This window comes from Gracilinanus agilis, chromosome 5, assembly GCF_016433145.1.
Source record: "Gracilinanus agilis isolate LMUSP501 chromosome 5, AgileGrace, whole genome shotgun sequence".
In the NCBI taxonomy this organism is placed as follows: Eukaryota; Metazoa; Chordata; class Mammalia; order Didelphimorphia; family Didelphidae; genus Gracilinanus; species Gracilinanus agilis.
Genome location: NC_058134.1, coordinates 228,018,499 through 228,044,085, shown reverse-complemented (window position 1 = coordinate 228,044,085; position 25,587 = coordinate 228,018,499). Strand labels below are relative to the sequence as shown.

The window sequence follows — 25,587 nt, the reverse complement described above, 5'->3', positions numbered from 1 at the left end:
CTTTCCTCTTACTCCTCCTACTACCTAATTTAACTAGCATAAAGTAGTGGATAGTAAGACAACCCCAAGACTAGAGTTCAAGTCATACTTTTGGCAGACTATTGTAATAAGTACATATCGCAATGGGTTCAAAAGAAATCTAAGTCAAGAAGGAATGAAAAAGGGCACCTAGGTGGCACAGTAAATAGAGTCGGACTTGGAGTCGGGAGGACTTGGATTCAAATGTGGTTTCATACACTTTCTGACTGTGAGATTGTGGATAAATTGCTTAACCCTATTTGCCTAGCCCTTGCCCTTTTGTCTTGGGGTTGTTACTAAGAAAATGAGGGTTTAAAAAAAAAGAAGGAATTTCCTTCTAGGAAAAAGTTGCCTACTAGGGATGTTTGATATTAAATTATTTAAATTTAGTCAAGATGACCAAGAACATGGCCAATTAGCACTTCTTCAAAGTAATAAGCCTTAGGTGTATCACTGTGATGTTAACTCTCTGATTAGGAGGGAGTCAATAGATTACTTGAGGGATGGTGTTGTGAGTACCCCAAGGTCAATGAAAAATTTGGCACCTTTAGAATGTCAAGCTTAATTTTAAAATATATTAGTAGGAACACTGGAGAGCTAACAGAGGAACTGTAAAGTGGTAGTTAACATCATATTTCTTTTAAAAAAGAAACCTCTCAGATTCTTTCACCTTGGCTTGATAGTATGAAATCTTTCTACAAATCCAACTGCTTGCTTTAATTTGACTTCGGTATAATCCACAGGCTATCACACGAAAGGTTAGACAAACAAGATACGAGTCCAAGAAAACAGAAAAAGAGGGCGAAGGAGAAAAGAGGAAAGAATGTTTCCTAAAACATGGCAAAGGAAATGAAAGGAGAGATAGGGATTGACGGATGAAGAAGTTTGGATTCACAAGCACCTTATATTAACGTGTTTCCTGGAATTAATGGAAAGCTGGTTCAGTAGAGATGTGTGGGGAGTATGGAAGAGCTTTGGTTCAAACTTGATATGGTCAAGGCTATGGGGGGAAAAAGCAAGCCACCTTTTTAGCACCTATCCTGCTAGAGACTTCATTGTGATCACCACCTTTGTACAAAAGACACAATGCACAATTCCTAATACCCAAGGATCGTCTGGCACCAGAAGGAAGGACATTTTGAGCTGCCATACTGCTGCCCAGAAAATTTGTTCTTGTGCTCTCTTCTGTTTCAGAGGTCAGAGAAAACACTGCATGGCTTGTTAGACATCCAAAAGAAAAGAGCCTCATTTCTGATTTCCAAAGGACAGAGCTACTGGTGGTCTAAGGAGGACACGAGCGACCTCAAAACCCAAGTATACTGAGCTGTGGGATTTTTTTTGGCATGAGATAATTGTAGCATGTCCAAGGTAAGTAAAGAGGAGGAGAAAAGGCAGCCGTAGGGCTGATATTCCAGAAAATCCCGTCTGGACTTGCGTCACTGGAGAAAGTGTGTAAAGAAACCAGACTACTGAGATTATGACTACAGCACTAAGAGTTAAATATAAGTTCTTTATTGCATCACAGAAACTTATGTTTGGGAGTTTATCATTTGCCAAGATATACACTGATTTGTTATTAGTGTTAATAGGAAGTACCCTGCTAAGTCCCTTTATGCTCTGTTGAAATTTTCCTAAAAGCTTAACCTAAGAGTAATTTGGGGGGGGGGGAACTGTAAAGGACCATCATCTGTTTTAAGATATATAAATTGTTTCTTTTCACAGTACCACTCCAGAAAAGCAGATGCAAAGAGTTGGAAGAGACTGCAAGAACTCATTTATTTCAATCGGCATCTGAATAGGAATTCCCAATGAATGATTATCTAGCCACTGCTTGGAGATCTGCAGTAACAGGAATCTTCTCAAAGCAGCTCAGTCCACTTCTGAACCATTCTTAATTGTTTTTGTTGTTGAGTCATTTCAATCATGTCCAACTCTTGGTGACCCTATTTGAGGTTTTCTTGGCAAAGGTGCTGGAGTGACTTGTCATTTCCTTCTCTAGCTTACTTTATAGATGAGACATGTGAGACAGAGGAAAGTGACTTGTCCAGGGTTATACAGCTAGTAAGCATCTGAAGCTGAATTCGAACTCAGGAAGATGAGTCATCCTAACTCTAGGCCAACCCAGTGCTCTAACTACTGAGCTACCTAGCTGATTCTTAATTCTTAAGAAGTATTTCTACTTGCAGCAACTTCTTTAGACCTGGTTTTGCCACCTGGGGTCGAACAGAACAAGTCTCAACCCCTCTTCCAAATAATTAACCTTTTAATATTGTTACTCTCTCCTCTTCTCCAGGCTAAACAATGTGAAGTTCCCTCAGCTGTTCCTTCCATGGCACAGTCTCCCTCTCAACAGCCAGATTCTTTTCCTTCAGATGGATGTACTTCAGCTTGGCAATGTCTTTCCTCAAATGTGGTGCCCAGAACTGAACATCTGCTCCAGATGTGATGGGACCAGAATGCAGTGTGGTGGGAGAATCGGTTCTTTTATGGTGAACATAATGCCCCTCAATGCAATTTAAGAAACCAGCCATTTCTTTGGCTGTCATGTCAAGTTGTAACTCATGTTGAATTAAGACTGTCCTCTATAATCCTGGCTCCAGTGCCCAGGCCCTATTGTCTAACCACACTTCCCTCATCCCCTCTCTTCATGCAGCTGATTTTTAAAACTCAAGCATGCAGTACATTTTGTGATTTTCTTCCTAGGTTTGTGAACTGAAATGACAACAATTTAATTAACAAATAAAGAATGGAAAATCTGAAGACGATTTACTCTGTTATGCTAACAAAGGGAGAAATAGTTGGCTAAATAGATGGATAGAATTTAAAAACCTTTGCAGCCCATCTTTTGCAGTAGTGGAGACAGTCAGCGCTATCCCCAGATGCTATAGTTTCAACTCCAAGCTGGCATAAGAGATCATTAGGTAACTATAGCTGTTCTGCCCTACCTTCTTTCTGGTTCTACATATGCCTGCAACCTGGTCATATGTCAGATGGTGCCTGAGTATTACAAAATGTCAGACTAGTGTTTCATAGAGGGGGAATATTTTTGTATAAAATAGTCTACACAGAAGAAAGAAAATCTCTATTGACCAAATTGCAATAGGCTAGCACACCATCATTTGGCAGTTTTCACTTGGATGGATGAAAAGTTTAAAGCTTCAAATTGTGTGGCCCTGGGCAAGTCACTTAACCCTAATTGTCTAGCCCTTACTTCTTCTCCCTTAGAATTGATAAGGATTTTTTAAAAATTGATACTTAGTAACGATTCTAGAATAGAAGGTAAGAGTTTTAAATAAATAAGCAAATAAATGCCTGTTAGACACTTTGCTCCAAGTTAGTTATCTAGAATAGTGATATTTAAAGAATGAGTAAATATTGGACTCAGCAGAATCAACTTCTTACTTGTCTATTATCAAATCAATTTAAAGTTAACATACTACTTTTTCGTAGCAAGGAGATCAAGCAAAAATTTGCAAGTATCAGAGAAGTTGCAGTTTGGTCAAGAACAGACTCCTAAGTAGTTCAGTTCTCAATGGCCCAATCTTATCTTCCATCACGCAAAACCTTCAGATGCTAAAATTTGGGGAAAAAAGACACAACTGCTGGCCCCTCGGAGGTCCTCCGTATTGCCTGATTCAAGGCAGTTTGATACAATGGGGAAAGGACTGAGCTTGGGGCCCAGAAAGCCTGAGTTCAGATTCTGGCTCCACTATTAAGCAAGTGCAGGATCTTGGGTAAATCTGTTGGATGCATTTGTTCCTCATTGGTAACATGGGTACAAATAATGTTTGTACTATTTACCTCACAGGGTTGTTATGAGGATTGAATGAAAAAATGCCTGTGGATTTGTAAACCTTAACTTGATAAAGAAATGGAAGTGATTATGACTTTAGGGAAAGGATTCTAGTGTTGTGGAGGACAATTTTTCTCCCTCATCAAGTCACAAAACTTAGGTCAAAAACGGATTTCGTACTTGGCCTAGTAAACAGGAAGATTCCATATGTGAAAAGGCAGTTTTTTCCCCATATAGTCTTCCTTACTGTTAAAAAAAAATTATTCTTGAAAAGCCATATGTAAATTAAAGCTCTATAAATTGATTTTAGGCACTTGGAGGGAGTTACTAAATGGAACCTCTTGGAGATTCTTTTGTTAAGAGACTAACTGGCCCCCTGAGTTACGCCCTGGGTAAGGCTGGGACTTCTCATTTCAGGTTTTCTTCAAAGAAGGGCTCACTTGTCCTTACCTGTTCCTCTATCTAACTGTCTGAAAACATCTGAAAGAAACACCCCCCACTTGCACTGAAAGGGCTGTAATGAATGCGTGATTGTTCTCTGTTGAAGTTAATCCTGGTGCACAGCAGAGCGTAGTGCAATGTATCCCTTTCAACTTTCTCACTCTGACTCCTGGGGAAGCAATGGGACCCCTTTAGGGTCAGCCAGCAGGGGAAGGCTGCTTGCTGTGGCCATGGCGCAGACTACAGATCACTGATTCATTTAGAAATTGAATTTATGGCCTTGGCCTCTTAGTATGTTGTCTTTAGTTAATGGAGTTAATCACAGGCCAGTATCTCTAGGCAGGAAAAAGAAAGAAAAGTATAGATTTATCACTAAATCATACAAAATGTTCATCATCAAACTATATTCAACATGGGCACCTGGAAGCACTTCAGCAATAATAATAAAGTATTGAGATTCAGGCAGGGGGCAACAAGGTGACTTGATGGATAGAGTCAGGCCTGGAGATGGAAGGTTCTGGGTTCAAATCTGACCTCAGACACATCCTTGTTGTGTGACGCTGGGCAACTCACTTAATCTCAATTGCCCAGACTTTACAGTGTAACATGGAAGTTAAGAGTTAAAAAAAAAATTGTTTAGGCAACTTCGAGCATGTATATGGTAGGCATAGATAATTTTCAGTCAGTGCCTTTGCCCCATATCAATAGAAAAATCATTGTATCTCAAGAACTTTAATTATTTTGATAAGCATCTTTCCTTAATATAATCATTCCTGTTAGATTACTAACAGAAAAGGAAACTGTTAATGAAGTTCTTTAAACATATCAGTTGTTGATGTGGTTCAATTAAGGGAAACTGTCTTATACTTTACTGATGCTGTCTCTTGTGTCACACCAAGAATCTTGACCAGAGCAAGAGAAAGAGTGGTTTCCACTAGATGGGAGATAGGAGTTAGTGAATATCTTCAGCATCAGAACTCCTATATTTACTACCTGAAGCTTACTTTCTTTTCAGAGCTCCTCCTTTCTTTCTCTTATCACCACTTCCCCTAAACCCTAACCTTAGACAGGCTGATCCATCTTTTAGAAAACACTTAGAGGTGTGGCCAATATGGCCAAGTAGCAAGAAGAAATTAAATGAGATTCTTCTCTCAGTTTCCTCAGCTTCAAAAAGATCTGGAAAATATACCACACTTAGTCCTGATTAAGAAGTCCAAGAAAAAAATTACTGAGTCATGTTTAGCCCAGACTGGTAAGAAGAGACAGAGGAGACATAGCCTCTGTGGAGGCTAGGGATGGGATAGGATCAAGCCAGAAAAAGAGAATTTGGGTCTTAGAACAAGGAATGATCTCAGATCTTAAAGAAGGGGCCTAACAGCTTTCTGCAGTTCTGCTGAGTGGATGAGTCCAGCAGTAGTCTAGAACTCTAGAGGAGCTAAGTCCACAAGTTCACTGATCAGACCCAAACCTAGGTTAGGGATATGTAAAGTTCAAGAAGTGGTCAGACCATTTTGAAAACATTGAAAGCTTTCAGGTTCTGAACCTGACCTGGACCTGAGATCCTAGAATAACACAACATTCGATACTCCAAGAAAGCAGTAGCAAAACTAGCTCAGACCTTCTCTTCAGAAGTGCATGGAATCTAGCCTCAGTTTGAAGTCTCAAGTCAAAGAGTAGGCTGGAAAAATAAGTAAACAAAAAAATAATCTCACAATAAAAAACTATTATGATGGCAGAAACATTTAAGACATAACCCAGAAGAAGAGAATGACTCCAAAACCTTTACAAGCAAAAGCTTCAAAGAAAAACAGTGCTTGGGCAATAAGTTCAACTGGAATTCCTGGAAGAGATAAAGCAAGAATTTTTTTTTTAAAGCTAAAGTATTTTTTATAAATGAAATGAGAGAACTAAAGGAAAAAATTAGAAAAGACATGTGAATCATGGAAGAAAGAATTGGAAAGGGTGAATTAACAAGTTGGCAGAAGAGATTCAAAATCTTCCATAAGCACCAAGCTCCCTGAATATTAGTGTTCCAAATAGAAACCAATGACTCCATAAGAAAAAAGAAATATGAAAAAAAAAAAAAAAAGGAAATATGTGTGTCCCAAGAGTCTTAGGGCAGCTTTATGTGATCTCCTGCTCCTCTTCTGGCACTAGATTAAAACTACACTAAGACGTTGGGACATGCTAGATTAAAGCAATGCCAAAAGGCTGGGGGGTGGGGCTGGGGTGGAGTGGGGAAAAGGGTGAGGTATGTTTTAGTCAATTAACTTCCCTAGAAAACAAGTCAAAGAAAGAGAATTTCAGAAAGCACTGAAAAGCCATGAGTAGAAAAAAGAGCTTAGACTATTATTTTAAGAAATCATAAAAGACAAGTGCCCACATTTCTTAACAGCAGATAGCAAAATGGAGATAGAAAGAATCCACTGGTCACAGGCTAAAAAAACCCTCAAAATGAAACGCCCAGGAACGCAGTAGTCAAAATCCAGAGCTTCCAGGTCAAAGAAATGATACTGCAAGCAGTCAGAAAGAAGTAATTCAAGTCCCAAGGAACCACAGTCAGGATCATGTATGACTTAGCAACCCCAAGTTGCAAAGGATATAGGTTTACTAGCAAAACAGTAATTTTACAGGGGGAAAAAAATGAACCTTTAATGAAACAGAAGCTTTCTTGATGAAAAGACCAGAGCTGTGTATAAAGTTCAAAATACAAACACAGGAGTCAAGAGAAACCAAAAGAAGTTAATAATAACAAAGGACTAAATGAGGATAAAGTGTTTATATTCTAATATGGGAATAAAATACATGTGTCCCCTCAGAACCCTTCAGTAACAAGGATCATAGTGTCTAATGAGATAAAAGGCCTGGGAATGGTTCCATTATATTGATGAACATAAAAGAAGAATGAAAAGGAAGGGAAGAGGAGGGAGGAAAAGTAGAGGAAAGACTGAGAAAATTATCTCACTTAAGTGTGGTAGGAAAGCAGAAGTCAATAGGACAAATGGATAGGGGAAAAGGGTTGAAACATACACACTTGAACTGGTCAAATGAGGGAAGAATACACAAATACATGGAGTCGAATAGAAAAATACATGCCACTCAACAGGGAAGAAGGAAGAAAAAGAAAAAGCAGGAATAAGAGGGAGCATAGATTAAGGGAAGAGATTAGTTCTAATCAAAACAAAGAATTGGGAATTGAAGAAGTGCCCATTAGTTGGGGAATAGATGAATAAATTATGACATGTACATGTGATGGAATACTTTTCTGCTGCAAGAAATGATAATGGGGATAGTTTAAATGAAACTTGGGAAGATTTGTATGAACTGATACAGAGTGAAGTGACCAGAATCATGAGAATTATTTACATGACAATATTATAAGAACAAGTAACTTGAAAAGACTAAGGAGCTCTGATCAACACATGACTATAATTCCATAGGACTCATGATAAAACATGCTACCACCTGTGATAGAGAGGTGTGCAGGACTGAGATGTCTTTAGGAACATAGCTAATGTGGGAATTTCTTTTGCTTTTACTATATATGTTTGTAACAGGAATTATGCTTTTCTTTCTCAAGATGGGATGTAGGTGAGATAGGAGAAGACAAGGTGAATTTTTGTTGATTGAAAAAAAAGGGAATTTAAGGGAAATTTTAATTAGGAGCTCAATTGTGTCAAGTACTTTATCTAATACTGTGCCTGATATTGCTGATATCGGTTAGTACAAATTAAGATTTTATCATCTTATCCTTAACAGTCTAGAAATGCTATGTATTCTCTCTTTTTATTTTTTGGCAAGGGCAAGATCAAGGGAAAGAAACCAGAAGGCAGGTAGATTAAAATTTGAGAACCACTAAACAAGTGTATAGTTATTAAAAGAAAAAAAGTTTATATCATTTAACTCCATGTTTAAAATAAAGAGCATTATGGTACAACTTCAAAAGGGCTCCTTAGTAGCTATGATAGAAGAACTTTATACTAATGATACCAACAATAGATGGGAACTGAGAATTTCTTTAAAAGGCTAATGTAAAAAATGTATAATCTGAGTCATGATTTCTTTCTGTTAAATGTTCTTCTCATTGCTAGATGTGACTTTTTTTTTATGATATTTCATCCAAAACCCATCATCTAAATTGCCCTTTTAGAAAAATAATTCTGTAGTTGGGTCATAAAGCAGCTGAAGTAAATTGTGTGAAAGCTTGGCAAGATGCTTCCTTCCCACAAAAGGTATATAAACTGAGATTAAGAATGGAAAGTTACAGCTTGAAAGGAATATTTCTGCCAAAATTTCTACTGTCTCAATATAGTAATTCGGCACATAACAACACTTCCCTGCCCTTCCTCCTCAACCCCTAGTCCCTTCATACCAGTGGCACCAAAATATGTTAGATAAATTATTTCAGAAACACTTCTGCTCATTATGTTTCAACATATTTAATACCTTATGTATTTTCTTAATTATTTTTAAAGTGCTGGGAGAAGTGGCCCACACCTGGAATCACTGCTGGGGATAGGAACTGGGAGGTAGAGTGGAGAGAAGGCTAAGGGGTAGATGCCTTGAACTTGGGAGTTAAAGATGTTGGGGTGTTTGCACTAACGTCTAGTACCAATATGGTGAGTCCCTGACAATTGGGGGCCAATGGGTTACTGAAGGAAGGGCAAAGTGGCCTAGTCCAGAAAGAGAACAATGGGATCAGCCTGTGAATGGCTGCTATATTTGTAGCCTGGGCAAGACAGGGAGATACAATCTTAAAAAAAAACAAAACCAAAAAACCCAAAAAACTCTCATTGCTGGGTATTCAAATTTTCCTTTAATTTTTTACTTAAGTTCCTTACCACAAAATCTTAAAAAAAAAAACCAAACACAAATATGATAATAATCTGCCAGAGGAATAAAAAATGTCAGTGACTTAAAAAAATTCAGGTGTGAGACATACTATAAAAACAGAGTTTCAGAGTACAGTAGCTAGAAATTGTTCTGTGGCTTTAATGGGGAGTATCTCCCATGCTTATCTTATTGGTATATGACTATTCTTTGAAATATGATCAAGAATTTTAGATCTTCTTACGGTTTATAGACAAAAGATAAATATTTTCCACAGACTAAAAGCACTTTACATTAAAATAATAAGAATAGCAATAATCTTGATTTAACTAATAATTACTCTTGATGGTTTACCTACTAACGTACAATTGATTCTTACATATCACACAAAGGCCATTAAAAACAAACAAACAAACCAAACTTCATCTTCTATCCTAGAATGAATACTGTATAATGGTTCAAAGGGCAGAAGAATGTTAAGTGCTAGGCAATGTGGGTTAAGTGACTTGCCCAGGGTGACACAGCTAGGAAGTGTCTGAGGCCACAGTTTAACCCAGGACTTCTCATCTCTAGGCCTGGCTCTCAATTCACTGAGACACTTAGCTGACCCCACAAATGCCATTTAAATAAGAGCTTTGAATATTATCAGGAAAAATGTACTGTCACAATAGTCAAACTATATCCTGTGTACAGGATATGTTTGGAATTCAAACAAATGGCCACAGAGAAAACTCCAGAGGATCCTCTCAGGTAGGTGGTTGCTGCCTAGATTCTATTCTAGATCTTACTCTTCTTCCTATTCCAGAGTCTTATTCCTGGTTCTCCCTTCTGCTAGTCATCCTTACTTCATTCTAAATATAAGGTAAACAAAAATAAAATTAAAATGATAAATGGTCTTCGGATTTAATTGCCAAGAGATGTGCGCCTAGCTAAGATGTGAACCTACATGTCTGTAAAATTCAACTTTCCTATTATTACATGCAAGAAAGAATAAATGGTTATGATGAGCATTAAAAGGTCCAAGATTTCTAAAACTCTTGAGCTATTCATTGTTAAACTATGTGCAATATATATCTGCATCTAAAGTGCTTAATTTTTTTTTTTAAACCCTCACCTTCCATCTTGGAGTCAATACTGTGTATTGGCTCCAAGGCAGAAGAGTGGTAAGGGTAGGCAATGGTGGGGGGGTCAAGTGACTTGCCCAGGGTCACACAGCTGGGAAGTGTCTGAGATCAGATTTGAACCCAGGATCTCCTGTCTCTAGGCCTGGCTCTCAATCCACTAAGCTACCCAGCTGCCCCCTAAAGTGCTTAATTTTCAAGGACACTTTGGAGAGTATTCAAATGGCAGTCACAAGGGTAACTGAAGATAGCTAGAAATTAATGCTCTGTAAAATGGGTACAAGAAAAAGTTATTTAAAGGAGTAAGATTTTCATCATTCTTTTCACTTACATCCATATGCATAGGAAGCAGAGGCATTAGAAATTATAATTCTTAGAGCTCTTCTATAGGGGCCCTGTGAAGTTATAAAATACCTTGGGAACTTGCTAGAAAAAAAACATTTACAATGACAAGAACATTCTGTGTTTCAAAATAGCATATTACTGTTAGTTCTTGGGATTTAATCATCTTTAGGCATTTTGAAAAAGTTGGACACATTAATGTTATATTACAATTTTATTGAAAAGGGAATGAAAACAAGTCTTTTATTAAAGAAAATCCACAATTGCATTTTTCCCAGTTCCTATCAATGTCTTACAAGCCCTCTCAGGCAACCTCTGAGTAAAGTGTGATTCTCACTACAAATCTGTTGCATTGTGGGATTAAAATATTACTTTACTTGTGTCCTTCTATGGCACTAAAAGTGATACTGGGATGATCAATTACAACTAACTGCTAAAGCCAATGTTGCCTTTTCATAATTAGTTGCTCTTCATTCAAATTCTATATGCTTCTTCCCTTCAAGTTGCTGAATTGCCTCAGATGAGCTGGAGATAGGGCTGGACTTGCAATTTCTTTGCAAGGCCCCTCTCTCTACCAATATAGATTAACATCTTCTCTGCAATTTATAGTGAGATTTGACTTGTCCAAGGGCATACAGTTGAGAGATGGGACCTGAACTCACGTCTTTCAGAGCCGGCTTTCCATCACTGCCACTATCCCTATGATCAATTCTGTTCCTTTTGAAATAAGACAAGCCCTCCTGCACCATATTCTAGTCATGAGTCTCAAGTTGCTCGTCTTAGTCATAGCTTTCTGGCCAAGTTTGTCTTTTTGTATTTTCTAGCACATCAGGTGAATTTCTTATACTTTTTACTTCTTTGTATAGCTAAGTGAGGATAATGTTTTACTGCTGGTTCTATTCTTGGACACTCTCACCTTTGAGTGAGAATTGGTCATTTCTTTTATCATTCTTCCTATGCTATATATCCTGAAACTTTCAATGGTATGGGTCTGACAGACCCATCTGGGCAGTTCTATTATTTCTCCTCCATTTCCAGTTTAACTTCATGATTTCTGATGGACTCTAGCCAATTATATTTTATTAGGTACATTCCACACCTGTCTAAAAAAGTCCATCATCTTTGTCTTCAGTTTTTTACTCAGAAACCTCATAATTCTAATGATTTAGTTCCTTCTGACGGTAGCCTTTGTATCCACATAAATCAACAACAGTAGCAGGTATTGGGAGGTTTTCCATCATGTCTCAAATACATGTGCTGGGGAAGACAAAAGACTTTAATATAGGTTGATAATTTCTCCAAGAACTCAGCAATGAGTCACCAATGACCACTATTATCTCTTCTTTTTACTTATGGTGTCCTCTCTCCTGAAAATACCTGTGTATCCATATCACTGTTCTCTGGACCATAAGAAATTATTTCTTCCTTAGAAAGTCTAGTCCTCTGTAAAGAGCTTCTTGACAAGTAAGTCTAAATAGTATTTCTTCCCTTCATTCTATGTCTATTTTTTTCCATCTTCCACTTACCTCAGAGGTCAGGATTCTACTCTGCCTGATGTCTCCCCCAGCTTCAACTTATATTAATTGCCACCAATGGAAAAGGCAAGTCAGTCTAGCTGAAGCAGCAAAGCACTCTGAAGAAGAGACAGCAAATGGCATTTATTGGGCTAGTCAAATTACCTCAACCACTCTGCTCCTGGTAGAGTCAGTCCAGGACCCTGAGCTCAAGATGGGGTGCACTAGTATCCCCCCCTGAACCATCGGCCCTACCTCTAGTTCAGCCTCAACAGCTTTGTGAAACTGATCTCAGCCTCACCTCCTCTGAACCCACATTTCTGAGAGTCTGGAAAAGTGAGTCTCCTCCCACCAAAGACCTCAATGTTAGGAAAGGAAAAGGCTTTCTTAATGGAGACGACAGCAAAAATGATGCCTTCCTGTTTGTTTTACTGCTGTGGTAGAAGTACCCTAGGACCTTTCCATTAGATGGGAAGTGGAAACTTCCTCTAAACGTATGGCTGTGGCCTCCCCCGTTAGAATGGGAGTTTCTACAGGAGGGATAGTCTTGCTTCTCTATTTGTAGCCTCAGTGTTCAGTACAGTGCTTTACACAAACATCATACATTCATTCATTCCTTCAAAGCCACTTCTTCCTTAAACACATCCTCATTTTTTTTTCCCAAAAAAGATTTCATTTTCCCTGATAACATGAAGAATATGGACACAAATGAAGCTTCCGTGGTTATTTATGTCAGAAGGCTATTACAGAAACATCGATATCAGTGCCTTTTTGCAGCTCTTGGTAAGTTCTGTCTTGATATTCACCCTCACTAGAACTGAAGCCTGGAGTCCTGCTAGGCCAAGAGCTACATTATCTAATGGTCTCTCTTCTAGGCCAACTGCCTTTGATGGGCAATTCATTCTTTTCTGCCAAGCCTGCAGGGAAACAAGTTGCTCTGGGCAGTTCAGTCCTTTAAGCACGCTTAGAAACAAGCATTGTAAAATTAAAGTTTGAATAGAAATGAAGATATAAGAGGTTGTCTGGAAAAAGAAATGGGACACAGACATTTGAGAATGGCTAAACAGATTGTGATCTATGAATGTAATGGACTATTTACTGTACTGTCAGAAAAAATAAATATGAAGAAGTCACAGGAACACAATTAGATTTATAATGATGTAGATGGAAACCAATGTACACAGTAACCACCAACACTATAAATGGAAAGAATAGTACTGGATGCTATGGAATTATGACCAATCTTAGCCCCAAAGAAAACTTGATAAAATGTACTTCCCCTAACTTCTTTGGCAGACATAAGGGGCAAGGTGAATAGAAGACTGCATACACTGCCAGACGTGGTTAGTTAAAAAAAATTTTTATTGACATTTTTTGTTTTTGTATTACTTTCACCTCCAAAAATGTCCTTTTCCCACCCTCCCCAAGAGAACCAACCCTTTTAACAAAAAATAACAAAGACAAAAAGGAGTTCAGCAAAACTAACCAGAATATCAACTAAGTCTAACAGTCTACGCAGAGTTCCATTCCTATATTCCTCCATTTCAGCAAAGAAGGGAGAAAAGCAGTTGGTTAGTTTTCCCCATTTCCCACCTCCCAGCACCATTTTTTGTTACAGTGAATGGTGCAAAGGGATATATTCAGAAATGAAAGGAAGGAAAAAAATATATACATATCATAAATATTAAAAAAAAAACAACAGCAGGATAACTGAAATATATTTGGTGAAAATTTGTCCAACTATTGAGTATAAAAATGAAACTCAATTTTCTTTTGGTCTCCTTGAGACCAGGTATTGTCTTTTGCCTATATTTGTTATCCCCAGTGCTTACATAATGCCTGCACATAGTAGGAGCTTAATAACTATTATTGACCCCCTGAGCACATCTAGACTAAAGAAGAAAACAAAAAGTTTTAGATTGAGGAAGATTAATATTGAATTGCATTATTAGTAATATTTCTATGTGAAATCATTTTCTCAAGAACTTTAGCGCTCCCCAACCCCCCACCATAGGCAGTGCTTCCAAGCTAAGATTAATCCTAGGACCCAAACGGTCAGCCTGGGCTGGGACCTTTTGTTTTGAAAGGATTAAAGGCATTTTTGTAGGCAGAGCTGATAAGCCATTGTGAATTTTACCCCTTTTGAAAGTAAGGTGGGTCAGCCACTTTCACTGGTAGGTTAAAATAAAGTATGCTGGCATTTTCTTTATGTGATACAGACAGATCTCCCTGGTGATGAAGTAATGAAAGAGGAGTTGAGGTCTCTAAGTCCACCTCCTCTTTCAAAACATCCACCAATGAGGACCTTCAGAGAGACCAAAGGTCAAACTGGCAGGCCAACTAGAAAGAGGCCACCCCTCCCTTTAAAGGAGAGAGTCAAGGCTCAGTAGTCTTTCACTTAAGGAGGAATTCACAAAAGATCCATTCTTTACTAGCAGATTGCTAATAAACAATGTTATTCTCTGAGAAATGGCCACATATTCTTTATTGGTTAAAGACCAGTTGCAACAAGATGTTCTTGGGAAATGTGATGTAAATGGGTTAGCATAGAATCATAGTTTTGAAACTGAAGGGGCTTCATTGCTATCTTGTCCAACTCCCTCATTTTAGTTAATATGATTTGAATCTATCCAAGGAATGATACTTCTTCTGGGTATCCCTTCAATGGTTCCATACTCTGGTGCACGCCATAAGAATATGGGAGTAATGACTTAAATGCTTTCAACATTACCTTATTTAGGATGAGAAATCTATTATTTTTCTACAAATGCTATAGATCATTGAAACAAAAAAAAAATTATCACCAAAGGACAGATGTTTCTTATCAGCATTGGGAAAACTTGGCAGTGAATTCTGTATGATTCTCTAAATACTAATTTTCCTTACATATTTATGTTCCATCTATCTAAAACTAGTCCCATAACTAGTTTTGAGAAAAAAAGGTCTTGCATAAGACTTTTCCTTTAGGTCCCAATAAAAATCCCATCTTTTATAGGAAACCTTCCCCAATACATCTTAATTCTAGTGCCTCCCTGATGTTAATCATCTTGTATGTACCCTGTATATAACATATTTGCATATATTTGTTTGCATGTTGTCTCTGTCATTTGATTGTAAGCTCCTTTGGGGCAAGAATTGATTTTTACCTCTTTTTGTACCCCCAATGCTTAGCACAGTACCCGGCCCATAGCAGATGCTTAATAAATGTTTGCTAATTGATTGACTATTGATTAATTCTTCCCAAGAGGAAAAAAAAAGACTGACATAAAACCATACCGTGTAAGTATAAAGATTCAAGCTCTCAAGGTTCTATAATTTTTTGTGTGTAAGTACCTCTACTGACATAAAAATAGGTGTTATTAAATAAGATCAAGAATTGTTCTGAATGATAAAATGGAGAATTAATTACACATAATCAGGAAATAGGAGATTAGAAAATTTGGCCACTCAAAGTTTTAACAATCTTTCTAGATGGAAAAAAAAATCCTCAGAGAACTTTCAAAAGCTGTTGCTAAACACAGAAAACAGACTAAATCAGCTTACCACTTGAACCATTTTGAGATATCTGGCATATCTTGGATCCTTGGCTACAGTTAAGATATGTTCTGCTGCCGCTTCACATTTCTGGGGTCCAGTGTCTTGTGTATTGTTCTGCTGTAGAAAGTATTGTGTATAAATCTTTATATGATTCAGAAAAGGGGACCATCATCCTATTCACAAAGGATGCTTCTTTTTTTCTAATTCGAAAGCAAGCAACAAATTCTAAACCCAAAAGGAAAAAATCATATTTCTAGATTTGGATTACAGTATATTTTAGAATATTTATGCACACCTCAATAACATTTCAAAAGAGGCTATTTTCAAGTTTGAAGCACTGTTTTTAGAGAGACTTATTTGTGATAGGAAAAGATTCCTTTTGAAATCTGAAAATTCTCAATATTGTTAATTTATAGGTTTTATATATGAATACTTTAAAGACATTCTTTTAATTATATTTTAAAATCATCATTCTTTAAATTATTAAACTAACCTAACTTGTTTTAGGGTCATTAAGTGACATTCTTAACCATCTAAAGCTGGATCATTTGGATTCCTTCCTAAATATTTCACCTTAGTTGGTCAAAGCTATTTCTACTTCTTAGAAAATGGTACTGGGAACACCACTACATAGTAAATGGAAATCTATCTCTTAGAGGAAATTCTCCATTTTGAAAGTTTCACAGACATATAATAATTGTTTCTAATTTAGAGGAAAATAAAAAAATTTGGACCTGTGACTTCAGCAGTAGGGTATTATACTCAATGTGGAAATCCTACACCATTACAGATTAACATGTGTCACTTGAGCTACGTTGGACACTGAAAAGTTAAGTGACTTGTTTGGAGTCAGAGGGTTAGTATGTGTCAGAAGGGGAAAATGGCCCCAGGTCTTCATGACCCCAAGGCTGGTCCTCTCTCTCTCCTTTTGTGAGGCTACCCCTCAGTAAGAGTCATAACATTCTCCCAATACTTGCTGTATTTCACCCTGATATATGGCCTTTAAAGTAAAAAAAAATACATTAACTATTTTAATTTTCTAGTAAACTGAAACCCTTCTGCTCATCCAAATACTTTGGATAAAGTTAATGAGTGGGAATTTAAGCCAGATCAATGCAGTTCATTTCTGTTAAATTCTCTAGAGCAGAACCTGTCTTTAGTTTAATAAAGCAAATTTAGGCAAATCAAAAGAGACCATGTAGTGAGTCATTCACTCATGAAAGTTCAGTATAAGGAGATCTATTCAGGTACAACATACCTGCCTTCTGCTCTTTGGGAGTTCGTTAGCTGTTTCATATATTATATGAAAACATATACTATAATCATTACAATTTAAACCAGAGTTGGGTCTGACCAGAATCTCAAGTAAGGCTAGCAAGAAATGTCCCCCAAATCCCTGAAGGCTCTCACACTGAAATGTTTAGCAGTCCTAAATGTATTACTAAAAAATTCAGGCACATTTCACATTCTGCCCACATGTAGATGAATAGGTTGAGCTGAAATCACTAAATGAATTTTTAAAAAATTCAAACAAGCTCCCAAGAATATATTTTTATTTATGGACAATAAATCTGCACAAAAAATGGAGCAAATTCAGTGAATACATTTGCTTAATAAACTTTAACTCATAATTCTTAAGACATGCCAACCAAGACTTAGTAAAGTTATGTAACATTTTGCATTTCGATTATTTAAATGACCGTCTTGGATCATCTACCATATCTCTCAACTAGCCCTAATTTTATTTCAGAACTCACCTCAATCTGCATGAATTCAATATTATAATCATGATTCCTGTACCAAATGGCAATATCTGAACCATGAAATAAAGGTTACAGGAAATCAATGTGACATTTTAATTTAATGCATCATAACTTCAAATCACAGGCTAGTTCTATATTTAGGCCACAGGTTGAGAGGCATGGATCATGAACACAATATATATTAATACCAATCAATGCAAAATTTTCCAACAAATTTGGGGCTGTCTTCTTTTAGAAAATACAGACTTATTAGCTGAATCAATGGACAATGAAATGTGTCAGTCAGCATAGCAGTATCAAGACACTTTATGTACATCTACTTCAAGATTATTCTGAATAGATTTTAAAAATTAACCCAATAAACATGGAATGCTATGACAGTCTTGCAATACACGCAATGAAGGGGCATAATTTATAAACATTCCAAATGAACTGATACACACTTTTAATGTAAAATCAATCATATCCATCTTATCTTAGATATGCCATCATTTTATCATCACCCTGAGTTTGCAAAACACATTAGAAATCTGGCTAAGAGTATTGCTGATCAGCATTTAGGAAGCAAAAAAACAAAACAACGACAAAATACCCAATTTTAATGGTATACATTAATTTTTCAAATATACTTTGTAGATAACATTCTATAGCAGCCCCTAAAGGGCCTACCCAACATTCCATCCCTGTGCTGTTTTTAAGTTTGTAGACAGAAACATAACATGTACAAGGCCTGCCCTGACTAATGGTGTTTCTATGAAATCACAACTTTAGGCAAAATAGGAAGCAGTTAATTGCTATAGAAACAATACTATGAAAGTGAAGAACATTCCTTGGGGGTAGGATTGGGAAGCAGAGATGTTAGCAAGAGTCTGTCCAGTGCCTCAGGTATGGGAAAGACCAGCTGAGCACAGGAGAGAGCCAAGGAAGGGAGGCCTGGACACTGTGGTCCTTCAGAGGGGCTGAAATGAGTAAGAGGTTTAGGAAGACCTAGATACAGTGCAGCAGAAGGGCCCGGGCAGAGGAGAACCAAGCAGGTAGAGGAGATTTAGGAGCAGGGGAGCCTTGGGCCAGAGTCTTTCAGGAGGATTCAGTATCCAGAGGCTGGGATGGGCTCAGGACAACTATGTTGGCCTGAGATGATGGGACCAGGCAAGGATCTGATGCTGAACAAAAGAGAGCTAGGTTGGTCTGTGATGAGAAAGTTAGCTAAAATCAAAGTGGGGTTCACATTGTTAAGACAGAAGTTTTGTTAAACTGTACTGTTAATGTTGGTTAGGGCAACTTTAAGTTGTATATATTGTACATATTTTATATATATTGTACAATTAAAGATAATTACTATGGGGTATATAAATGGGACAAATGAGATTTCAGAAATCTCATTCATAGGACAAGAAAATTTACAATAGTTGAAAGAACAAATAATTTTCTAAAGAAAATAAAATTCCAGTCCAACAACTACAACTTTAAAGTTTAACATTGTATATTTTTAGATGCCATCATGATAGATGGAACTATACACTGTAATAAATTACCCAATTGCAGGGAATGGCTTCCTGCATCCAAATCTGCATCCAAAATACATATCTGAACATAAAGCACAATAGGTATTTTGTTTACATGTCTGACTCTTCATAACCCCATTTGAGATTTTGTTGGCAAAAATACTAGAGTGGTTTCCCATTTCCTTCCATTGCTCATTTTACAGATGAGGAAACTGGGGCAAATAGAATTAAGTGATTTGCCCAAGGTCACACAGCTAGTATCTAAGGCTGGATCTGAACTCATGAAGATGAGTCTTCCTGAATCCTGGCCTCATTCTGTTTACTGAGTCATGAAGCTGTCCTTTTGTTCACAATAAACACTAATAAACTGATTTAATATTTAATTGGCCTTTTCCTTTAAATAAAAGATTTAATATTATTTAATAATAAGTAAATTTAATTAAATATTCTTAAATTCATCTCCAAAAAATAACTATGGAGATACACAGATCCATATAGGTAAATGGGTATTGTTAGTTTGCAGTAGCTTTTAAAGGACTGTAAAAATGGTTTGTTTGTCTTTGAAACCAAATCCTTTGCTGAGGTAATATCTGAAGACTGCCCTCTCAAATTGTCTTTATTGTTAAAAAATTTAAAAAGAACTTTTCATATGCTTTGCAATTAAGAAATAAGCTCAAATTAAATTCATAAAATCTTTTAAAAAATCAATTGTGGAAGGTGAAGGACATAATCACAGTCAAGGCTCTTTTTTGACCCCAAATTCTTCAATTTTTTTTTAAGTTATAAGGAAATGATGAAAAAGTTCACCTTTAAAACTCATCCAAAATTTCTGAAATGACCACCCTCAGAAAGCAGGACAGTTGAACAAGGACAAAGAGTAAACAGAGGCTGACAAAATTGTTACACTTTATATTTTATCTCACTTGAAATTTAAAATTTGACTCTTAAATCTTTTCCATTTTTCTTTATTTCTTCTTTCCACCCTGGAAGCTCCTCCAGCAGGTTCAATCATGAAGAGATATTCTTTGGGAAGCAGACCTTGGTACTTAAATACTTACCTCGGATTGAGGAGACAGAGATGACTGTTGACCTGGAGTGGCTTCAGGGCCATTTGTAACACTGTTAACAGTTGCAGTTGATATTTCAAATTTGACATCTTCTAGACCCGGAATAGATGAAAGCTGAATGTGAAAAATAAGTCCCAACATATGAAGATAATGCTGAAAGTACAGAAGGTCCTAGCTATTATTTTTGCCCCTGCCTTATCAATTCAGTATCTAGGCCAGAGGCTTTTTTGTTATGTACCCTTTGGGTAATGAGGTGAAGCTTATGGATCTCTTTTCTGAATAATGTTTTTTAAAGGCACAAAAGTTAAGTTTTGTAAAGGAATAAGTTACATAAGTTTGTAAAGGAAACTTGTTATATTAAAATAGTTATCAAATCTATGGGTGAGCTTCCTTTCTTTCTTCTCCCCCCCCCCCCCATAAACCTTTACCTTTGATCTTATAATCAATACTATGCATTGGTTCTAAGGCAGAAGAGAGGTAAGGGCTAGGCAGTGGGGGTTAAGTGACTTGTCCAAGGTCATATAGCTAGGAAGCATCTGAGGCCAAATTTGAACCCAGAACATCCTTTCTCCAGACTTGGCTCTCTATACATTAAGCCACCTACATATGAAATTTCTAAGAAATTCTACCACATAATTTTTTAAAATGAAAAAATATACGCTGCATTTGGATCTTATTATTATGTCTTACTTTATATTTTAATGTCCTTTCCATCAACATGAAACACCTTCAAAGTTCTCAGTGAATTTCCGACGTACAAAATGGTTTTTGAGAGTAAGAACTTGGTCACTACTAGAAGGTGCTGATTCAGTCATTTTCAGGCCCCAAGACAGCTGAGATACTGACTGAGTAAAAGACCAGCTGCTCAGGCAAGGGCCAAGAGCAGGGTTCGTTGGCTCGAGAGCCTGTGAGTCCTCAAGATTTCCCTGAGTGGCAGTGAGGGGCCAACAACTTTCCTCCTAGACTTGTGGAAGTTGAGATGTATGTCAGAAGATGGCTCTATTGTCAGGGAAAAGAGGGGGAAAAGAGGGAGTTGCTGAAAAGTAATACTGATGTAAAAAAGGAAATGAAAATAAAATATTTTGGAAGAAAAAAAGTAAAATGGAAATTAAGGGGGCAGCTAGGTAGCACAGTGGAGTGCAGGAGGACCTGGGTTCAAATCTGGCTTTAGATACTTCCTTAGCTGTGTGACCCTGGGGCAAGTTTGCCTCAACCTTACCATTCTTCTGCCTTAGAAACAATATTTAGTATCAATTCTAAGACAAAAGGTAAGGGTTAAAAAAAAAAAAAGGCAAAATGGGTTAGAGTCTGAATTTCAGTATTATGTGAATGTATACATTCTTTTAGAAGATACTGGTAATTCTAAATGAGGACACAATCAACTAAATAAGGATTGAGTTATAAAACAAAAAAAAATCATCTTTATGAGAAAAACCTAATGAAATTAGACCCTGAGCCTATCTATACAGAAAAGAGAACTGAGAGGTGAGACTGTAGAATAGGGCCCTGGACCTCAAGAGATACCAACTGCAAATGGCTGAAACTGGATGTAAGCAAACATCTGCTGAGCTCCACATATCTGTGCTCTCTCCCCATTTCCTGCCTTTGACTTGGCACTCCTTGGCTTCTCATCGTGGCCCTTGTTATATAGGCAAATAAAAGAGAGGAAGAAAGATATATATAGCAATGCACAGGCAGCAGGAGATAAGGTCTTTACTGGGAGACATGGACATTCTCTGAGGAACCCCAACAAAAAAACGCCTAAAAAAGTAGAAGTGGAAACAGAAGAGAACTTTGTTGGGGATAGACTGCTGCTGCACTACTTCTGGGTGGACCTTAGACCTTTAGTCCTACTGTATAATGATCTTTAAAAAAGAGAAGAGAACCAAATGCTGAATTTTTAGATCTAAAGGAAAGGAATTAAAGATGCTCCCATCTAGGATACTGACTCTTAATGGTGTTAGAAGCTAGGAAGTCTTTGCAAAAAGGAAAGAAGAATGTTTGGAACAGGCACTATGGAGAATGGGGTATGAAACACTGTTGTTTAGTTCTGGCTATTCAATTGACAGAAATAATGAGGACATAGAATACCAAGTAATTGGAGAGGGGGAATGATCAGGATGAGGAAGAGGTGAACTGGGGCTTAACTTCTGAAAGGTACCAGGAGGGAATGAATTCTAGGGATGGGGAGAAGACAGCTGAAGGAATGTCATAAATAAGGAAAAGTAAGGTGATCTTCTGGCTGGACTATAGATGAAAGGAGTTGGTGCCAGACTGAAATGGTTTCTGAATGTCAATCTTTCAACCCAGAAGGTAACAGGGAGCCACTAGAGCTTTTATGAAAAGGAGAGTAACATGGCCGGACCTAATTTTTCAGAATATCACTTTGGCAGCCATGGAAGGACAGTCTAGAGAGGGAAGGGACTTGATGGAGGGAGTCTAATACCCGAGTATTCCTAGAGCATTAAAACAAAGTACAATTACATTAATTAAACATTCTAAAGCAATGCCAATCAATCTCAAGAAATGGTATACCCTGAGAATTTGTCACTGACAAAGATAGAGGGACCAAGTCCTGAATAGTCTTATATTTTTATATTACTTATAATAGTATTACAGCTGAGGGTATAGTAAGGAAATGCTCAAGGACATGTCCTTTTATTCCCTAAACTGTGGAACCATTCAGAGGAAAGCCTGCCCTTACTGTCTCTTAAGTCCAAAAGAAGAGAGAAAGATCATAGACTGTAATGGATCCATATCAAAAAGCCCTCCCATACACACTCCCCTTTCATTTTCTTCAACCATAAATGAGGAGTGGTAGTAGATGGAAGGTCCACTAAAAAACTGTAATCTCTATGCGACATACACACACACACACACACACACACACACACACACACACACACACACACACACAACTTCATTTTGAAGAAGATTTTGGTCAGAGCAATGATTTTTATATGCATGATATGTTTGTATATAATTTATCCTGTTACTTTACGTATTGGTGATTATTAAAGCAATTTTATATTTTTCCTCTAGTAGTTTATTTTGACAAATGTGTCACCTACTATTAAGATTTTGAGTATTTTAAAAAGAAAAACTACTTAAGAAATGGCTCCTGGAGGATGTTTGCATTTTATTAGAATTAAAATAAGGTAGAGTTTAGAACAAATTCCACTTCTTCAATTTTAGATTTTTAAAATCAACAGCGTTATAAAATGTTAGCTTTGTATTACATATAAACAAAAAGCTAACCTGGTTCATCTTCAACTCTGACTGAAATAGTGCCACTTAAAATTTTTAGAACACTGAGAAAATATGTCTTCATAAAAAACAAATTATGTAGAAAGACAAACCTTTGCATCCAAAATGTTGAGAGTTGTTTCTATTTGTTGGATCCGAAGAGAAAGAGCTGATAGTTTCTGGGAAAAAAAAAAAAAAAAGAATTGAGACATGAGAATGAAGTTCACTGATAAAATAGACTGGCAACAACTTCCATTGTCCAACAGACACTGAGTCAATTTGGGAATGAGAAAACCCACCCAAAACATCCTACCTTGCAAAGATTAAGGCAATTAAGACATGATTTAGCAGAGGCAGAAAAACTTTTTAAAAATATCTATTTATAAATAAGAAATATATTGTCTTTCACCTTATCAGAATTCACAATAGGATACACACATAAAAGCAAGGCTAACTTAAACCAACTATTTAGAATTCACTTGGAGTAAGATCCCACTTTACTACATTAACATATAATCATATATTACTGGCCCCAACTTGACTTTCAGGATGCAAAAGTCAAAGGGTGAGAGGAGCATGTTGGGAGCTTGGCAATTCTTTTTGGAAAAGATTAAAGAGGAAGAAAAAAAAAAGAGAACATGATGAAAAAGCAAAAGGAAGCAATTTACCAGCAAAATCAAAGATAAACCAGAGCTAAGAATTTACCATGCTCTAATTGTTCTGCACAATTAAATTATATATACATACATATATAAACAAACAACAGTTTCCTCATCATAAAATCTGATCCATAAGAACATTTATTTAAAAAAAAAAACCCTAACCCTAAACATTACCATATTCAGTAAGATAGTCCAAAACTAGTTGGACAGGTTGCTTGCTGGCGAGTATTTCACATTCTGACTGTTTTCTGGCAGATTATCAGGATTCTGACTGGCTTATAAGTATAACTTTAACACCCTGAGAAATGGTCATTCTGCCAATTTTTTAGAGAAATCTTAAAAAATGGATATATAACCACAATGTACTTTAGCTCTCTTACAGAAGACAGTTATTTTTAAGATGAGATTCTCAAAGTCTAGAAAGACATTACTTGGTAGAAAGACATTACTTGGAAAAATCAAAGACATCAGAATTTGATTTAGACCAACCAAGGCCAAATAGAAATTCAAAGTCAACAAGAGAACTGAATTTAACCTTGACCTGTTAGGATTTGTTCACTTAAGTTATTCTGATTATAACAAATTTAGGGCATTTTTCAACAAACTCAAGGTAATAAAAACAATCTGTTGAGATTTATCAGGCCAGTGACTCAATGTTCAGGCTCACAACAAAATGGAAGTGGTTTTGCAAGATACAAATAAATATGCATATCTTTTTACAGAAAAGATTTGTTAAAATCTTGAAAACCAAATTTTGATCAATGAAATTGTATTATCATGAAACTCAATATTTAAAGAAATCTGATGAAGAATCTTTGTACAAAATATATCTATGAAATCTCAAAAGTATTAGTTCTCTAAATACAGATGTTCATACCAATTGGTTTGACTAATGTAAATCTGTCTATATTCATAATGCATCCATTTACATGTAAAAAATGACTTAAGAAAAAACAAAACTGCATTTAGTCTGATACCCATCATTAATTCATCTTTGTCTTTTTTATATATAATTCTGGGGGTAGCTGGGTGGCTCAGTGGATAGAAAGCCAGATCTGGACAGAGTGGACCCAGGGTCAAATCTGGCCTCAGATACTTCTAGCCATGTGACTTTGGGAAGTCACTTAACCCCAATTGCCTAGCCCTTACTACTCTTCTGCCTTGGAATTAACACTTACTATTAATTCTAAAGCAGAAGGTAAGGATTTATTAAAAAAAAAAGTCAACAATATAATTCTGACATTTTATAGATTTCTTAAATATATGAATAAACTAATCAAGAAGTAGGCATTTTTTAAGTGCTTCTATATACTAGGCACAAGATACAAAAGCAAAAATGAAACTGTACCTGTTTTGTAAGGAGCTAAGTTTCCACAGTATAGAACTAATTCAATGTAATGCTATACTAACATAACACTTTTGAAAGGTCGCTTTTTAAAAAAAATTTTGACACTAAGTTTGGGGAGAAAATTTTTAGCACATTATTAGATGGGTATCCCTATTATAATTCAATATCTAAGTTAAATTCACCTGCTAAGATTAACCTTTTATTAAAACCTCTAGGGGATACTAATTTTTCAATTTGGGGGAACTAGGAGACAGTTCAAGAAGATTAATTCATTTGCTTCAACAAACACTTATTATCATTTCTTAACAACAATCCCCAAACAATAAGGACATTCAAAGCCAGCCAGCTGGTTCTTTTTAATTTCTTTTTTAAAAATTTTGTTAAATATTTCCCAATTATG

General features: G+C 36.6%; 1 protein-coding gene across 1 annotated transcript in view; it reads right to left on the bottom strand.

Annotated features, from left to right (window-relative positions):
- The window catches only part of WASHC3 (WASH complex subunit 3), a 50,192-nt gene that overhangs the window by 14,257 nt on the left and 10,348 nt on the right, over positions 1 to 25,587 (bottom strand). The window contains exons 3-5 of the mRNA XM_044677852.1: positions 23,291 to 23,356; positions 19,923 to 20,045; positions 15,603 to 15,713 (exon numbers count right to left, since the gene is read on the bottom strand). Of these exons, the coding sequence (XP_044533787.1) occupies positions 15,603 to 15,713; positions 19,923 to 20,045; positions 23,291 to 23,356 (300 nt within the window). The remainder of the gene's footprint in view (positions 1 to 15,602; positions 15,714 to 19,922; positions 20,046 to 23,290; positions 23,357 to 25,587) is intronic.